Raw genomic sequence first — 18,980 nt, forward strand, 5'->3', positions numbered from 1 at the left:
CCACCTTGTGCCCACCCCTCCTCCCCTCTTTCGTCCACCTATCACTGCTCTGCTTTTTCCCTATTATATATCGGGCTTCCCCTTTTCCTATCTTCAATCCTGAAGAAGGATCCCGACCCGAAACGTTGACCGCCTGCTTTTCTCCACGGATGCTGAGCTCCTCCAGCGTCATCGTGTTTTTCATTTAGACTCCAGCATCTGCAGTCCTTTTATGCCTCTTTTCCACAGAGCTGTGGTTTGGCGTCTCTGAACCAGAATCCTGTCCCAGTCACTTGAGCATAAAACTGAGGCGGACAACACCTCCCCCACCACCCCCTGCCCAGGGGAGTACCGTGGGAGAGCTGCACTGCCAACATCAGGGTGGGTGGTTCTTTCCCATGTGTGGATGTAGAAGATCCCCGTGCACCATTTCACCCAGCTCTGACTGGATGGGTTTTGCCCTTTGATTTCAATGCTACATGAAGGGTTTTCCTGTGCACACTGTAAATAAAGCCAATTGTGGGCTTCAACTCCGTACTGAGGATGTAAAGATATTAAGTTGTATTCAACAGCGACAGGGTGAGATCTGCCATGAACAAGTGAAGGTCCATAACTGGAAAGTAAGGATTTGAAGTACAGTAAAACACCCTTGGGACTTTGGTGCTGAACCAGCAGATTTTCCAGAATATTGGATGCTCCTCCTGCTAACACCCCAATACACCTTATTTCACACTTTCTGCACGTTACGCAGCAGTATAATACATTTCCCAGTGATTCTGATGAGTTGAGAGGGAGACTGAACCCCAGTAAGTTTAAAGTGAGCGGGGAAATAGAACCTGGTAATGGTTTGTCATATAAATCCAGCTCCAAATCCTCCTCTCTCACATTCCATACTAATGAGTGAGCCAGATGCCAAACCATCAGGATTCCCAAAAAAAAATTAGGTACCAGATTATTGGAGTTTTGCTGTAATTGGTAGAAGGATTAGTGGGGGAAAATGTTTTCTCACCCAGAGGTTAATTGTGCAGTCTGTTTGTGGATGTATTTCAGGAGAGGAAGGGGGTAGAGAAATAACTACTGTACAGAATCACTTGATGACTGAGTAAGCAAAGCTCCCAGTAGCTCTGGGCTCTGTGGAGATCCAAGGTCATATCTCGTAATTAGTGTATTGACGTGGACAGTGCCTGTTGTTGGTGATCTGCTCATCCTCGACACCCCGAGGCAGCGATGGTGAATGTCCTCCCTTCGTCCAATGTCCAGTCCACACTCCTTTCTGCAAGGGAGCCGATTGGGGATCTGGAGTGGGGGAGGACTTCTGTTGTGTTAATCTGGAATGTGCTACCTGAGAGGGCAATGGAAGGAGTTTCAATGATGGGAGGGTCAGAAGGGATTATGTTCTTGTAAAGGAAAACCTTGCAGTGCTGTAGTGAGAGTAGGGAAGTGGGACTAAGGGGACTACTCAGAGCTGGCTGAATGGGTTTTCTTTGCTGTTGAGTGTCGAAAGTTTGCTTCTCTGAAGTGCCTTTCACAACCATGGGATGTTCCAAAGCACTTCACAGCTGCTGAGGTACTTGAACAGCAGAGAGACGAGCATTAGTGTCCCTGAGCCACGAAGCCAGGAGTCCTTGAATCTCAAATTTAACACAGCTGATCGCAATGGTAGAGGGAAGTCCAGGATTGGTTTGCTCCTGATGGTGACAAGACAAGATTTCTTTATTAGTCACATGTACATCGAAATGCATCTCTTGCGTAGAGTGTTCTGGGAACAGCGCGCAAGTGTCGCCACGCTTCTGGCACCAACATAGTGTGCCCACAACTTCCTAACCTGTACATCTTTGGAATGTGGGAGGAAACTGGATCACCCGAAGGAAACCCACGCAGACACGAGGAGAACGTACAAACTCCTTACAGACAGCGGCCAGAATTGAGCCCAGGTCTCTGGCACTGTAATAGTGTTATGCTAACTGCTATACTACCGTCCCTGCCCTTAGGAATAGTAAAGGGGAAAAAATATCTGGTGAGAGTTGTCTATAGGCCACCAAATAATAACATGCCCAGGGCACCAATGCTCAATACAAGAGGGCATGGTTTTAAAATAATGGTTCAAGGGAGGTATCAGAAGAAGGTTTTTTACCCAGAGAGTGGTTGGGGCATGGAATGCGCTGCCTGGGGTGGTGGAGGAGGCAGGTACATTGGTCAAATTCAAGAGATTGCTAGATAAGCATATGGAGGAATTTAAAATAGAGGGATATGTGGGAGGAAGGGGTTAGATAGTCTTAGGCGAGTGAGGTTTAAAGGTTGGCACAACCTGTATTGTGCTGTACTGTTCTATGTTCTATTACAGTGGCACAGGCAATAAACCAAGAAATAGAGAGCCTTGCTGTCTGGGGAATTGGGAGAAGGGAGGAGAGGTGCTGGAGCATAAGGCAGAGCTCCTGAGCAGCAATGTCTCCCCCTCCTCTGATGGACATGGCCCTGCACCAAAAGGACAGCCTCAGTAAAACCAACCCTTCCATCTAGAGGATGCAGCCCGGAGTCATGAGAATCACAGCAGATTTTAAGGGGCTGCATAGACCAGGCTTCTATTTCCTTTGAGTTTAGAAGATTATGAATGAACTATGCAAGATGTTTAGGGTGACTAAAAGATTTTATTGGGCAGAGCTCAACTATTTCCTCTGGTGTAGGGAGTCCAGAATGAGAGATCGGGAGGGACTTCCTTCCAGTGGGAGAGATGGAAATCAGGGAATTTCTTGTCCAAAGTTGTTGGGGCTCTGGCATGGGGGTGGGGTGTGGGTTGGGGTTAGGGTTAGGTGGGGAGGTCAAACGCAAATGCCAGAAGTGAGATTGATGGCTTTTACCCCACAGCCCAGCAAGAGGCAGTCAAAGAGTTCTCCATCTCCAGCATCCTCTCCCGCATCTACTACTTCCGTTGCCACGACTACGTGGAGCTACTGGCACAGGCTCATCTGCTGGGCGACTTCCTAGCTGAACATCGCAAGGTAAGGTGTGGTTGAGAGCTGGGCTGTTCCTCCCAGATGCAGCTGGTGGATTATCTCCTCCTTGAGTCACTGGTCCTTCCGACAAAGGTCCTTCGGTGCTGTCGTGCAGAGAGTTCCAGGACTTAGACTCAGCAACGATGAAGGAATGGGTATGTGTCCGACTGCAAGATGTAGTTGTGTAACAAAATATTTTAAAGTTCATACCTTGTTCTTTCCTGATTCAGCACCAAGAGGTATTTGCAAACAAAGGAGGCACTGTACACGTGTAGAGGTTATAGAAACTACTTTATTAGGATTATATAAAGTCCACTCATTAACCACTTCACTAAAATACAGAAGGAAAGAATCAACCGATCAGTCAATGGATCGATCTAATACAGTGCTGGAGGGAACCCCAGGTGTCCGACAGCCTCTCCTACAGTTCTGTCTCTCTGTGCCTGGTGCCAGACTGTCTCTCAGCACTGGTCGTGACTCCAGCCTGAATTGAAATTCCAATTTGCACAGAGAAGTAGCCCCTTTTCATACCCTTCAATACCCTCGTACTTTTCCATGGTGCACCACCGTATCTCCCGTCACCTTCGTCCTGGGAACATAACTTAAAGACAAAGACACAGGGTTTTGCAGAAAGACGTGTTTTTCACCATTCACTGTAATCTACTCCTCAGGACTCCGGCACCCTCTCAAAACATTCCCCACATTCTGAGCTGCTCCATTTTGTCTCACGCACTTTTTTGCACATACAATGGAGGAATCAAATATAACTTCCTGAAAATTTAACCTTCTCCTTACAAGGTGTTGCTGCTTCACCCGTCCTTGTGTGAGGCAGAGGTCACGGACTTGGTGCATCTGCAGTTAAGAGATAAGATAAGATTTCTTTATTAGTCACACGTACATCGAAACACAGTGAAATGCATCTTTTGCATAGAGTGTTCTGGGGGCAGCCCGCAAGTGTTGCCACGCTTCTGGCGCCAACATAGCATGCCCACAACTTCCTAACCCGTACGTCTTTGGAATGTGGGAGGACACCGGAGCACCCAGAGGAAACCCACGCAGACACAGGGAGAACGTACAAACTCCTTACAGACAGTGGCCGGATTTGAACCCGGGTCGCTGGCGCTGTAATAGCGTTCTGCTAACCGCTACACTACCATGCCTGTGTTAGTTCCAAGGGAAGGGACAGCTTCGGAGCCAAGGCATTTAAAGGCGCAAGCAGGCTGTCACATCCCGGGGAGGGCAGCACGTGCCGGGGCCTCGGCAGCTCGGCCATCAGAGCCTAGAGGGTTGAAACTCTCACCAGCTATGGTGGTCTCTCAGCTGCTTTACAACCTCGTCACGACTGGCAGCTCAGAAACAGGAGGAGGCCACTCAGCCCCCTCGTCTGCTGCACCATTCAGTTAAGGTTCATCTGTACCCAGCTTTGTCTCCCCCCGCTTCGAGCTCAATATCCCTCTTCCCTTTAACTAGCTATCTCCCTCAGTCATGAAAGCTTCAAGAATCCCCCAGCATCTACAGAGTTTTGTGGAAAGAGTTCCAGAATCCCTCGATCGTTTCTGTACTCCCTGATACTCATTCTCGAGTAATCTGCCATTCATTTTATCTCCTGCGTGCTCTGATTTTGCCCTGTCGGAGGAAGTGGTTCCTCTATACTTGGACAGAAAACATTCACGGGACAATGGGGGAAGATTTTTATTGCTTGGCTTCTTTCTGTCAGTCCTGATGCAGGGTCTTGACACAAAACGTCAAAAATTCCTTTTTGCCCCTCAGATGCTGCTCGACCCACTGAGTTCCTCCTGCGTTTTTTTTTGTTGCTTCAGATTGCAGCATCTGCACTCTTCATACCTCCTTTCTGTTATCTGTCATCCTGCTGCACACTCCTCAAACTCCTAACCTCATGGGAAAACAAGCCATGTTTATGCGGTCTGCCTTTTTAACTAAAGTTTTTAACCCTGTGTCCTTCTGCTGAATCTGTGTTCCTGAGGTTCATATACTCCCTATGGTGTGATGGCTAAAGCTGAAAAGTTTATTGGCGTTTTGGGTCAATACCCTGAATCAGGACTGACAGAAAGAAGCCGAGCTATAAAAGTCTTTCTCTATTGCCCTATGAATCCAGGTGGAGTCTGACCATGAGCCATGTAACTGCAGCCAAACTCCCCCTGCTTTGTTCCCTGGTCTCTTTAAGACAAAAGCCCAATGTTTCATCAATCACCGCAATTTTTTTCATTCCTGCTCGCTACTGCTTGGTGTCCTTGTACTCTTAATTTCTATTTTCTTCTTATTTCCTAACATCCCCTTATTTAAAGTCTCAATCTAGAGCAGTGTAAATTAAAGTTAAAAAAAAAAATCAGTGTAAAAAGAGAATTTCAGTGGAATTAATTGCACAAAGGTCTTTGTGCGTCTTACAGGGAAAAAGGTGGGTAAATGGGTGGATCTCAGCTGGACCACTAAATAATACATAGCTTGAATTTCTCAGCACAAGCAGGAGATGGGGCTCTACCTCATTGGAGAATTATTGGTGTTTTGAGTCAGTACCCTGAATCAGGGCTGGCTGAAAGAAGCCAAGCTATAAAAATCTTTCTCTATTGCCCTGTGAATGCTTTATCTCCAAAGTAAATACAGAGAAACCACGGTAGCGCCAGCGATCGGGGTTCGATTCCCTTCGCTGTCTGTAAGGAGTTTGTACGTTCTCCCCGTGTCTGCGTGGGTTTCCTCCGGGTGCTCCGGTTTCCTCCCACATTCCAAAGACGTACGGGTAGGTTAATTTGGGTTTAAAATGGGCAGTGCGGACTCATTGGGCCGGAAGAACCTGTTACCACGCTGTAAATAAAATTAAAGAAAAATTAAATAAAAACATTTCTTCCGATAGGGCAACCAAGAACAAAAATGAACTTGAATGGAGCTTCAGCTTCAACTGCTCACTTTGGCCACTGGGTGGGTGGGGCTCTGGCTGCAGTTTGCCAGTGTGGCCACTGGGCGGAGCCCTGGGCTCAGCGTGGCTACCAGATGCTTTGCAACCTGGCTCATGTCCCCGGATTTGCATTTCTTCAACAAAAGAATTCCTAGGAAATTCATAGCAGCATCATCAGACAAAATTTAACACAGAAACACATCAGGAGATGTTAGGGCACATGACCCAGTTCTAGGAAAAAGTTTTCGGTTGAAGGGAGCATGGAAGGGGAGTCGGGCTTGGGGCCAGGGTGCTGTAAACTGTAACAGAGTAAAAGTCTGGGATGTGCAAGAGTCTGAAAATGCTGGAACTCCAGCAGCTTCGACGTGCCCTCTTTGCAACCTGTCACCCTGACTTGGAAATACATCACCATTCTTTCACCATCAAAATGCTAGAACTCCCTGACAGCACTATGAGCAGCCTTCCCTACTTTAAAATAAAACACTGCAGAAGTTCAAGAAGGAACCCGAGGTGTCCAACAACAGAAGACAGAAGGTAATGGGCAAGGGTTGTCTTGCATTTGGAAACCTGTAGCCAGTAATTTTGAAGGCAGTTCAAAGGAGATTCACCAGGCTGATCCCTGGGATGAGAGGCTAAACGGTTCGGGTTTTCATTCTTGGAGTTTTGAAGAATGAGGGGTGACCCTATTCAAATATATAAAAACCTAAGGGCGGCACAAGGGACTGCAGATGCCGGAATCTGGAACAACACACAAAAAGCTGGAGGAACTCAGCAGGTCAGGCAGCGTCCGTGGAGGGAAATGGACGGTCGACGTTTCGGTTTGACGTCCTTCATCTGGACCATTCCAGATGTCAAGGGTCTCAACCCAAAACATCGACTGTCCATTTCCCTCCACAGATGCTGCCTGACCCCGCAGAGTTCCTCCAGCTTTTTTGTGTGAAGATTCTAAGGGGGTTTTGACAGGATAGATGGTGGGATGTTTTCACAAGTGGGAGGGACACGAACAAGGGGCACAGCTACAGAATAAGGTCAACCATTTAAAACTCAGGTGTGTAGAAATTTCCTCTGTATTGATTTATTATTGTCACTTGTACTGAGGTACAGTGGAAAAACTTGTCTTGCATACTGATCGTACAGGTCAATTCATTACACAGTGCAGTTACATTGAGTCAGTACAGAGTGCATTGATGTAGTAAAGGTAAAAACAATAACAGCCCAGAGTAAAGTGTCACAGCTACAGAGAAAGTTCAGTGCAATAAGGTGCAAGGTCACAACAAGGTAGATTGTGAGGTCATAGTCCATCTCATTGTTTAAGGGAACCTCTGGAATTGTCTGCCCCTGAGAGTGGTGGAAGTGGGATCATTAGATGTATTTAGGGTGGAGATAGATAAATGTTTGAAAGATTGAGGAAAATGAGTGTTGTGGGGAACTGGCACAGAAGAGGAGCTGAGGCTGGTATAGATCAGCCATGATCATATTGAATGGTGGGGCAGGTTGGAGGGGCTGGGGGGCCTACTCCTTTGTGCTATTGAGTGGTGTACTGCAAGGAACGGTGCTGGGAGCCTTAACATGTGTTACGTGCATTAACGACCAGTTTGTGAATGTGCCGGGTATGATTCGTAACTTTGCAGGTGACACTTGGATTAGTGTTGGGAGTTAGGGGTGGTCTTCAGCCACAGAACGATATTTGATCATAAAGTTGTACATCATGGAAACAGCCCCTTTGGCCCAACTCGTCCACGCCAACTGTGTTGCCCAGCGAGCTAGTACAATCTGCCCACGTTTGGCCCATTGCCCTCTAAACCCCTCCTATCCACCTACTTGGTTGGTAAGAATGGACAGATGAAATTTAATCATGAAAAATGTAATGTGATGTGATGCCTTTTGGATGGACCAAAGTCCAAAATGCTGCAGTTTATGAAATGAACGGTAGGAAATATTGAACCACAGAGTTGTTGGTGTTCACGTCCAAGGACTCCTGAAAGTGGCAGCACAGGTGGATAAGAAGAGGTAAAGAATATAAGAGCAGGGGGTTCATGTTACAAGTTTATAAACTATTGGTTAGGCCACAGTTAGCGTACTGTGTGCACTTCTGGTCACCACATAATGGGAAGGACATGATTGCACAGGGGAAGGTGTAAAGCAGATGCACTGGCTGGAGTGATTCAGCTGTGAGGAGAGACAGGAGGGGCTGGGTTTGTTCTCCTTGGAGTGGAGAAGGCTGAGAGGAGGACCTGATTGAAGTACACAAAATCGTGGTTCACAAATGGAGAAGTTAATGAGAAGCTTCATCCTCTCAGCAGAGGCATCTATAAACCTGAAGGCAGAGGTTTAAGACAAGGGGTAGGAGATGGGAAGCAAAGAAGAATGTTTTTCACCGGGGTGGGGGGGGGGGGGGGGTGGTTGAGATCTGGAATGTACTACCTGAGGGGGTGAGGCTACATTCACACATTCAACAGCTATTTGGATGAGCACTTAAAAGGCCACTGACCAAGTGCAGGACAATGGGATTAGTGCAAGTCATTGGAGACACAAGAGACACCCCTTCCCTCCCTCTCTCTGTACCGGCTGCCCCCCCTCTATCTTTCAGTCCGGATGAAGGATCTCGACCTGAAATATCCACTGTCCATTTCCCTCCATAGATGCTGCCTGACCTACTGAGTTCCTCCAGTGTTTCGAGTGTTGCTTTAGTATAGGTAGGTACTGGGTGGCTAGCACAGACACAGTGTGCTGGAAGGACTGATTCCTTTCCAAGATCCTCTCACTGACAGAAGGTGCTAGACATAAACTGGTTTATTATTGTCACATGTACTGAGGTAAAGTGGAAAAATTTGTTGTGCCTGCCGTCCACACGGATTGTTTCATTACAACACTGCATTGAGGTAGTACAAGGGAAAACCATAACAGCAAATATTCAGCAGCTGTGTTGGGATGTGATGTGTAGGTTGGGAAACAGGAGGTGAGTTGTCACCAGAACTGGGAACAATTTAGAACTCCAACCTGATTTACATTGGGGTGGGGATGGGGAAAGAGGGGTCTGATGGTGGTGCTGGCTGAGAGAAGGTGCCACAGGCTTATTGATCAGTTGATCTGTCAGCAGGGGAATGTAACCAGAAGGAGTCAAACGAAAAGAGGAATAAGTGGTGAATCTGGGATCCGGCAGAGACGGCTCCCACCCCCTCCCATCGGGAGAAAGGACAGGGTCCCCTTGTTCTCACCTTCTGTCCAACCAGCCTCCACATTCAATGGATCATCTCCCGTCACCGTCCCCAGACACATCTGCCCCCCCCCCCCCCCCCCCATCACCGTCCTCAGACACATCCTCCCCCTTTCGTCCCCTTTCAGCATTCCGAAGGGACCATTCCCTCCGGGACTCTCGTTCACTTCTCCATTTGCACCAGCGTCCTCTCCCCTTCTGATGCCTTCCCACGCAATGACAGGACGCACAACCCCTTCCCTTTTGCCTCTTCCCCTCCCACCATCCAGGGACCCAAACAGTCCCTCCAGGTGAAGCAGTGATCCACTTGCATTTCTTCCACGTTAGTGTCTGACCTTCGCTGCTCACGATGTGATCTCCACACTGGAGAAAACCGATGTGGATGGAGTGACCCTTTGGAGAATGCCTCCGCCCAGGTCCACGGGTGAACCGGAGCCTCCACCTGCCTGTCACTTCAATTTTCCAGTCCACTCCCACTCTGAATCCTCTCGATGCTCCAGTGAAGTCTGGAGTAAGCTAGGGGAACAGCACCTTGTCTGCTGAATGGCCACATTGACTTCAGGGCTGAACATTGAACTCCTAACCCTTTCCAGTTTGTGTCAGAACTGTCAGCTCTGATGACCAGTCATTCTCCAGCTCCCAGTCTACCTCGTCGTGGCCCTTGCACCTTATTGTCTACCTGCACTGCACTTCCCCTGTAACTGTAACACTATATTCTATATTGTTTTAGAACATAGAACACTGCAGCACAGTACAGGCCCTTTGGCCCACAGTGTTGTGCCGACATTTTATCCTGCTCTAAGATCTATCTAACCCTTCCCTCCCACATTGCCCCTTATTTTTCTATCAATCATGTGTCTAAGAGTCTCTTAAATGTCCCTAATGTATCTGTCCCCACAACCCCTGCAGGCAGTGAGTTTGTTTTTACTACCCAATGTACTTGCGCATGGCATGATCTGCCTCGATGGCACATAGCAAAGTTTTTCACTTTATCTTGGTACATGTGAAAATAATAAATCACATAAACTCATATTTTTCTGTCTCCGTAGATGCTGCCTGAGCAGCAGAGTATTTCCATCATCGATGTTGGATTACACGTAGCTGTTGGATTTGAACCTCACAGTTCCAGCTGTCTTTCTCCCTCTTTTCTCCACACCCCCCCCAATCCTCTCTTCTGTCTTCATTCATCTGGGCTGTGTTCCTTTCTGGTCACCTCATTATAGGAAGGATGTGGAAGCTTTAGAGAGGGTGCGGAGGAGATTTACCAGGATGCTGCCTGGATTAGAGAACAGGTCCAATGAGGATAGGTTGAGTGAGCTGGGGCTTTTCCCTTTGGAGCGACGGAGGATGAGAGGTGACTTGATAGAGGTGTACAAGATTATGAGAGGCATAGACCGAGTGGACAGCCAGCACCTTTTCCCCAGGGCGGCAGAGGACATCCGTTTAAGGTGAGTAGAGGGAAGTTCAGGGGGGATGTCAGAGGTAGGTTTTTTTTTACACAGAGACTGGTGGGTGCCTGGAACACACTGCCGGCGGTGGTGGTAGAGGCTGATACAACAGGGACATTTAAAAGACTCTTAGGTAGGCACATGGATGTAAGGAAAATGGAAGATTATCACAAGATCACAAGATAAGGGAGCAGAAGCAGGCCATTCGGCCCATCGAGTCTGCTCCAAGGAAAAGGGAAAAAGAAATGGGGTGGGAAAAAAAGAGAGAGAAAAAAAACTATTCTAATCCCATTTGCCAGCCTTATCCCCATATCCCTTGATACCCTGACTATTTAGATATCTGTCTATCTCCTCCTTGAATACCCCCACTGATCTGGCCTCCACTGCTGTGCGTGGCAAGGAGTTCCACAATTTCACCACCCTCTGGGTAAAGAAACTTCTCCTCATCTCTGTCTTGAAACTGTACCCTCTAATTCTAAGATTGTGCCCTCTGGTCCTGGACACGCCCACCAAGGGAAACAGCCTAGCCACATCTACTCTATCCTTACCTGTCAACATTTTAAATGTCGCTATGAGGTCCCCTCTCATCCTTCTGTACTCCAGCGAGTACAGTCCAAGAGCCGACAAACGCTCATCATACTTAAGCCCTTTCATTCCTGGAATCATTCTCGTAAATCTCCTCTGAACCCTCTCCAACGTCAGCACATCCTTCCTAAGATGCGGGGCCCAAAACTGCGCACAGTATTCCAAATGAGGCCTCACTAGCGCCCCGTAGAGCCTCATCAACACTTCCTTACTTTTATACACTATACCTCTCGAGATGAATGCCAACATAGCATTCGCTTTCTTAACCACCGATCCAACCTGGTGGTTAACTTTTAAGGAATCTTGTATGAGTACCCCCAAGTCCCTTTGTACTACCGCACTATCAATCTTCTCTCCTTCTAGATAATAATCTACCCGCTTATTTCTACTTCCAAAGTGTACAACTGCACATTTCTCAACATTGAATCTCATCTGCCATTTCCTTGCCCATTCTCCTAAACTGTCTAGGTCCCTCTGCATTCTTTCTATTTCCTCTATGCTCCCTACTCCTCCACTTATCTTGGTGTCATCCGCAAACTTAGCCACACAACCATTTATTCCATCATCCAAATCATTGATGTACAAGGTAAAAAGGAGAGGCCCCAACACCGACCCTTGCAGCACACCACTAGTAACCGGTAACCAACCAGAACGAGATCCTTTTATTTCCACCCTTTGCTTCCTGCCAACCAGCCAATTCTCCACCCATTTTGCTACCCTGCCCATAATTCCATGACCTCTCATCTTATTAATCAGTCTCTTGTGAGGCACCTTATCGAAGGCCTTTTGAAAGTCTAAATACACAACATCTACCGCTGTGTAGGATGTGTAGGCTGTGTAGGATGGGCTGTGTAGGAGGGACTGATCATGGGGTAGGTTTATATAGGCCGGCACAACATTGTGGGCTGAAGGGTCTGTACTGTGCTGTATGTTTTATGTTACATTGCCTGCAGACAGACCAGCATTCACCAACCTCTCAGCCAGCACCACCACCAATTGTGTCTTGTATTTCCTTGCATCATGGGGGTCATGGAGTCTGTGCCAGCAGCCAGAACAGTCCCATTCCCCCACTTAGTTTCCTGGAACCTGTTCTCTCTCATATGCCCCTCAGCTCCATCTCCATACTGCTACCACCCAGCTACACCAGGGTCAATTCAGAGTCCAGCGAACCTACCAATGGGATGTGGGGGTAAACCGGAAACCCATGTGGCCACAGAATGCACAGACTCCCCGTGGATACCAGGAGACTGGGATTGCACCCAGGTCACTGGAGTGTGAGGTAGCAGCACTACCCGCTACACCACCGCACCCGCCCGTAGCGCCTCTCCGACTTCCCACCTGTCACTGCCCTCCCGTTGCTCTCTCCACCCTTCTCTGCAACTTAGGGTTAGGGTAACTTCACGTAGCTTTGATGAAAGGGTGCCAACCGGAAACGTTAACGTGGATTCTCCCTCCACAGGTGCAGCCTGACCTGCTGAGTATTCCTGCATTTTTTGCTTTAGATTTCCACTATTTTGCTTTTCCATTTCAAAGGCATCAGGGGGTCGGCATGAACTTTGGCACGACACGATAGTGGCATTTAAGAGGCTGTTAGACAAACCATAAGATATAGGAGCAGAATTAGGCCATTTGGCCCATCGAGTCTGCTCCGTCATTCAATTATACCTAATTTTTTTTTTCCTTCAACCCCATTCCCCTGCCTTCTCCCTGTAACCCTTGCCAATCAAGAACTGATCAACCTCTGCCTTAAATACACCCAATGATTTGACCTCCACAGCCCTCTGTGGCAATGAATTCCACAGATTCACCACCCTCTGGCTGAAGAAATTCCCCCTCATCTCTGTTTTAAAGGGATATCCCTTTATTCTGAGGCTGTGCCCTCAGATCCCAGACTCTCCCACTGATGGAAACATCCTCTCCATGTTCACTCTATCCAGGCCTTTCAGCATCCGGTAGGTTTCAATGAGATCCCCCCTCATCCTTCTCTGCTCCATCGAGTACGAGCCCAGAAACATCAAACTGTCCTCATATGTTAAGCCTTTTATTCCTGGGATCATTCTTGAGAACCTCCTCTGGACCCTCTCTGGGGCCAGCACCTTTCCTTGGGTACAGGGGCCAACATTGTTCATAATACCCCAAGTGTGGTCTGACCAATGCCTTGTAAAGCCTCAGCCGATAGACACCTGAATATGCAGGCAATGGAGGGATATGGAACGTGTGCAAGCTGAAAAGATTTATTTTAATTTGGCGTTGTGTTCAGCACAGACATTGTGGGCTGAAGGGCCTGTTCCTGTGCTGCACTGTTCTATGTTGTACATACAGAAGTGAACAACTAAAACAATGGGGGCTGGAGGAGGTCACGGCGATAGGGAGGGGCAAGCCCGTGGGGGGGATTGGACATGCAGTTGAGGATGTTCCCAGATTGGGAGCCGGTGCAGTGGGGAGGCAGAGGGAGGTTCAACACTGCTAGGTCTCCCTCAGTAATGGGACGTGAGGTAAGTGGAGGGTCGTGGCTGTAACCAGCCCCCGAGGATTGTTCCCCCCCACCCCCCTGGGGCTGAATCCAGGTTGTTGGAATCTGGACACAATTCCTGGCCGGGTTGGCCTGAGCTCCGTTTATTTTTCAGGTGCGGATTGTGGTCATTGACAGCATCGCGTTCCCGTTCCGCCACCACCTGGAGGACCTGTCGCTGCGGACACGGTTGCTGAACGGACTGGCTCAGCAGCTGATCGCCATGGCCAATGAGCACAGGGTGGCAGTGAGTAAAACCCGGCATCTCGGCTTCACCCGGGACTGGAGTGGCAACAGCTGGACCGGAACAGCACACGGACTCCATTTATCTGGATCTCCTGGACTCTCCTTCACTCCAAGACATCACCTCAGCTAGCAGAACAACTTGTTTCCTTACAAAGGAAGCCATTTGGCCCATCGAGATGTGCCAGCTCTCAGAGCAATCCCATTCCCCCACAAATTTTCCTTGTAATCTATTCTCCTGACATTCCTATCAAGTCCACTCCCACCCCCCCCGCCCCCCCCCCCAAATTCACCTACACACCGGGGGCAATTTACAGTGGCCAATTAACCTACCCACCTGCACATCTTTGGGTCATGGGAGGAAACCAGAGTATCTGGAGGAAATCCAAACAGTTGTAGGGAGAACGTGCAAACTCCACACTGACAGCGCTGGAGGTCAGGATTGAACCCGGGTCTCCGGAGCTGTGAGGCAGCGGCTCTACCCACTGCACCACTGGGATGGCCCTGAAAACTTTCAGACCAGGACAGGCCAGACCATGTTTCTGTCAAGGAGACCCAAAAGACTGGAATCTGGAGCGAAGAGCATCTGTGGAGGCAGAGCAATGGTCAACGTTTTGGGTCCAAATGCAGGGTCTTGACCCAAAATGTTGACAATCCCTTTACCTCCACAGATGCTGCCTGACCCGCTGAGTTTGTTCAGTTTATTTATGCGCTCTTGTTTCAGTCAACTCTGCTTTGGAACTGGACTCTGAGCAAAATCATTTGATGCTAAATTGTTGCCCTTGACATCTGATGGCAAACTGTGATCATCAATACAACAGAATTGAGCAACACCCGGTTGTGCTGATGATCAAATCTGCTTTCAGTGCCTCTGCTTTGTGAGTCGACAGATTCTGTAACTCCACGACGGGCTTGTTCCTCACCGTTAATAGTAACCGTTCTCCTCTTCCAGGTGGTGCTGACCAACCAGATGACTACACGATTTGGAGAAGCCCAGTCCTCGCTGATGCCCGCTCTGGGTGAGACTTCCCAGGTCCTTCTCAGTTTTGGGCCAGTTTTATATTAAAGGAAGTGATACCTCCTCTCTGGGGCAGGTGGTCCTGGTCATTTGCCAACATTTCCCACCCCCTCCCCATCAACTGACTTACGTGTGCACACACGTAACAAAAAAAACCTGGTATTTAGGTAGCACCTTAATGTAAATTATCCCACAGCACTGATTATTATTAGGTTAAGCTTGACACAAAGCCAGGCAGATCTAGGGGTGGGTAACACATCGCATGGTTGAAGAGGTGGATTTTTCCATATTATTTCCATATTTCCCTGTGGTGTAGAAGGAGGCCCTTCGGCCCAACCAGACTGTGCAGGATCTCGGAGCAATCCCATTCCCTACTAATTCTCCCTGTAACCTATTTTCACCCATCAGTTCTGCCATCCACAGAACGGGGGCAATTTACACCGGCCATTTAACTCACCAACCTGTATGTCTGTGGGGTGTGCGAGGAAACTCCACACGTGCCGAGAGAGAGAGAGAATTCCACATGCAAATGCCACTGCAGTACTGCCGGTTATCGGGATTGAACCCGGTCGCTGAAACTGTGAGACTTCAGCTCTGCCAACTGTTCCACCCTAGTTGCGTCTGAAAGGAAAAGAGGAGGGGGAGAGGTTTATGAAGGGGATTTTGGAGCTTAAGGCCTTGATATCTAAAGACAAGCCACTAGTGGTGGAGCAGTGGAAACTGGGAATGCAAGGTATTGGTTTATTATTGTCACTTGTACCGAGGTACATTGAAAAGCTTGTCTTACAAACCGATCGTACAGGTCAATTCATTATACAGTGCAGTTACATTGAGTTAGTACAAAGTGCATTGAGGTAGCACGGGTAAAAACAGTAACAGTACAGAGTAAAGTGTCACAGCTGCAGAGAAAGTGCAGTGCAGTAAGGTGCAAGGTCACAACAAGGTAGATCGTGAGGTCATAGTCCATCTCATCCTATAAGGGAACCGTTCAATAGTCTAATCACAGTGGGGTAGAAGCTGTCCTTAAGTCTGGTGGTACGAGCCCTCAGGCTCCTCTATCTTCTGCCTGATGGAAGAGGAGAGAAGAGAGCATGTCCCGGGTGGGTGGGGTCTTTGATTATGCTGGCTGCTTCACCAAAACAACGAGAGGTAAAGACAGAGTCCAAGGAGGGGAGGCTGGTGTCCGTGATGCGCTGGGCTGTGTCCACAACTCTCTGTAGCTTATTGCGGTCCTGGGCAGAGCAGTTGCCATACCAAGCCGTGATACATCCAGATAGGATGCTTTCTATGGTGCATCGGTAAAAGTTGGTGAGAGTTAAAGGGGACAAACCAAATTTCTTTAGCCTCCTGAGGAAGTAGAGGCGCTGGTGAGCTTTCTTGGCTGTGGCATCTACGTGATTTGACCAGGACAGGCTGTGGTGATGTTCACTCCCAGGAACTTGAAGCTCTCAACCCTCTTGACCTCAGCACCATTGATGTAGACAGGAGCATGTACACCACCCCCTTTCCTGAAGTCAATGACCAGCTCTTTAGTTGACATTGAGGGAAAGGAATTAGGAAGACCAGAGTGGGAGAGATCCCAGAGAATCGCAGGGCAGGAGGAAGGTACAGGGAGGTTTGAAAACGTGGCCATATGATAGGGCAGCAAGCAGCAGCCATGACCCACAAATGGGACTAGCTTAAGTCAGCATGGATGAGTTGAGTTGTGGGGTCTGTTTCTGTGCTGTATTACTCTATGACAAACCTTTGGAAACCAAAGAAGGCAGCTCTCCACCCCACCTGCCCACCCTACCTCCCTGGGGATCAGCTCGCCCTGCCTTCCTGCTCACAGTGGACTCAGTGTTGTGCAGAGCCGGCTTTCTCTGTGTCATGTCATGACCGCGTCACAGTTAGGAGAAGGATGGCCAATGGGCCCCTAGAGCCTGCTCCACCATGACACCACGGCTTTACTTCCTGCCTCAACACTTTTCCCATCCATTCCCCTAATTCGTTGATCCCCTTGGATTCCATCTGTCAGTATCAACAGCCAAACATCCACCGCTCTCTGAGGCAGAGAATTCCAATGATCCACGGCCTGGCTAAAGAATTCTTAGTTCTAAATGGCTGACCCATAGTCTAAAGCAGTGGCCCTGTGCCTCCCCATACCCCAAGTTCTTAGGAGGAAGTCCTCAGTATTTTGTTGAAATTGTTCTAAGCTCCTGTGTCTGTTACCCTGGGTCTAACAGGTCCAACCCTGCTAAAGATGGGTTTTTGTTTTGACTAGGTGAAAGCTGGGGTCACACACCCACCACTCGCTTAATTCTACGCTGGGAAGGCAAATTGAGGTAAGGGGTGAAACATTCGGATTATGCGCGAGGCGGTTGGGTTGGGAGAAACCGTCGGTCGTCGGTGAGCTGGGAGACTTTGCTACCTGCGCTCTCGGGGGGTGAACCAGCCCAGGGTGAGCAGATGCCGCCTTGGTTTTGATTTGTTGCCCCGCCCAAGTGATGATAACGAGGATAATTTGGGTTTATAAATCCAGGGTAACGTCACACTTTGTTTTACTCATTCTCTGGGGTGGTCTTCATTAGCAAGGCTGATTATTTAATTACTATCAACGTAATTAGTTATTTTAATGTGGTGATTCCCATTCCTGGAGATCTTGTGCCCAATTCTCCATGTTGGTAGTGAAGAGTCAGATGTGGGCCCAGAGTGGGAAGGGCCCAGTTTCCTTTCCCAGTGAACACTGACAGAGTTGTACAGCACGGAAATAGGCCCTTCAGCCCAACCGGTCCATTCCTTCTTCACCACCCTGTCTACCTGTGACGCCACTTTCAGGGAACCATGTACTTCTCTTCCAAGGTCCTTCTGTTCTACAACATTCCAATGTTTGGGTTTCTACCACTGTCCGTTGTTATTATTGGTTCCCCATTTTCAAAATGGAATTTCAGTGCTCAATAGATGGGGAGAGTTGAACTATCATCCCCTGGATTATTAATCCAGTGATGTAACTAATAAACTACTCTACCCCTAAAGCTGAGTGTGGGGTGAGGTAGTGAGACTAGAGTGTAAACTTATTGAAAAAGTGAAACATCTGCTGAGACTCCCATGTTCTGGCGTTCCAGCTACCTGGCTGTAAAATAAAGGTTTTTATTTTAATCTTTTATTTCCAAATACCACTGGACTTCTGGTGCTACATAGTGAACAGTTTCTGATATTTGCTTTGAGGTATTCTTTCCCACTCAACTCCAGAAATGCCCATTTACCACCTCTCTTCTCACCACCAGACAAGTGGCACTTTTGTTTGGTGCTCACAATATGATTTCCACATTTGAAAAATCAAACGCAGATTGGCTGACCACTTTGCAGACACCAACGTCCAATTCACAAGGGTGACTCTGAGCTTCCAGTCACCTGCCACTTTAATTCTCCGTCCCACTTCCTCCCTCCTGTCTGTATCGGAATTAGCCAGTTCTGCTCCAAGGTTAACTATCTGTAATGATATGTAATGTGACACAGTAGTGGTTAGCGTAACGTTATTACAGCACCAGCGACCCGGGTTCAATTCCTGCCGCTGTCTGTAAGGAGTTTGTACGTTCTCCCCGTGTCTGCGTGGGTTTCCTCCAGGTGCTCCGGTTTCTTCCCACATTCCAAAGACGTACAGGTTAGGAAGTTGTGGGCATGCTACGTTGGCGCCGGAAGTGTGGCGACACTTGCGGGCTGCCCCCAGAACACTCTACGCAAAAGATGTATTTCACTGTGTGTTTCAATGTACATGTGACTAATAAATAAATATCTTGTATCTTAATATTAACTCTCCACCGATACCGCCTGATCTGATGGACGTTTCCAGCTTTCACCTTTTGGCTTTGGGTTTCAGCAAAGCTCTGACCTGCGGTACCCAGATTAAACACGTCCCTTTGTTTCCTCTCCCTCTAACTGCCCTCATGAATCTATTGGTCACATTGGGATCACCTGGCCAACTCTGGCCTCCTATCAGAGACACCCCCTTTGTCCTATCCATTCCTCCCCAGCCTCTGTAACTTAAAGCTAACCTGCTTTCCCCATTCTGCTGAAGGGTCTTTGGCCTGAAAT

The 18,980-nt window shown here is 48.3% G+C and overlaps 1 protein-coding gene across 2 annotated transcripts in view; it reads left to right on the plus strand.

Moving 5' to 3' along the window:
* rad51c (RAD51 paralog C) overlaps positions 1-18,980 on the plus strand; it is a 57,855-nt gene that overhangs the window by 33,621 nt on the left and 5,254 nt on the right. For both annotated transcript variants that reach the window (XM_052035835.1, XM_052035834.1), the window contains 4 exons: positions 2,845-2,978; positions 13,761-13,892; positions 14,841-14,907; positions 17,170-17,230. In XM_052035835.1, the coding sequence (XP_051891795.1) occupies positions 2,845-2,978; positions 13,761-13,892; positions 14,841-14,907; positions 17,170-17,230 (394 nt within the window). The remainder of the gene's footprint in view (positions 1-2,844; positions 2,979-13,760; positions 13,893-14,840; positions 14,908-17,169; positions 17,231-18,980) is intronic.

This window comes from Pristis pectinata, chromosome 21 (genome assembly GCF_009764475.1).
Source record: "Pristis pectinata isolate sPriPec2 chromosome 21, sPriPec2.1.pri, whole genome shotgun sequence".
Taxonomy (NCBI): domain Eukaryota; kingdom Metazoa; phylum Chordata; class Chondrichthyes; order Rhinopristiformes; family Pristidae; genus Pristis; species Pristis pectinata.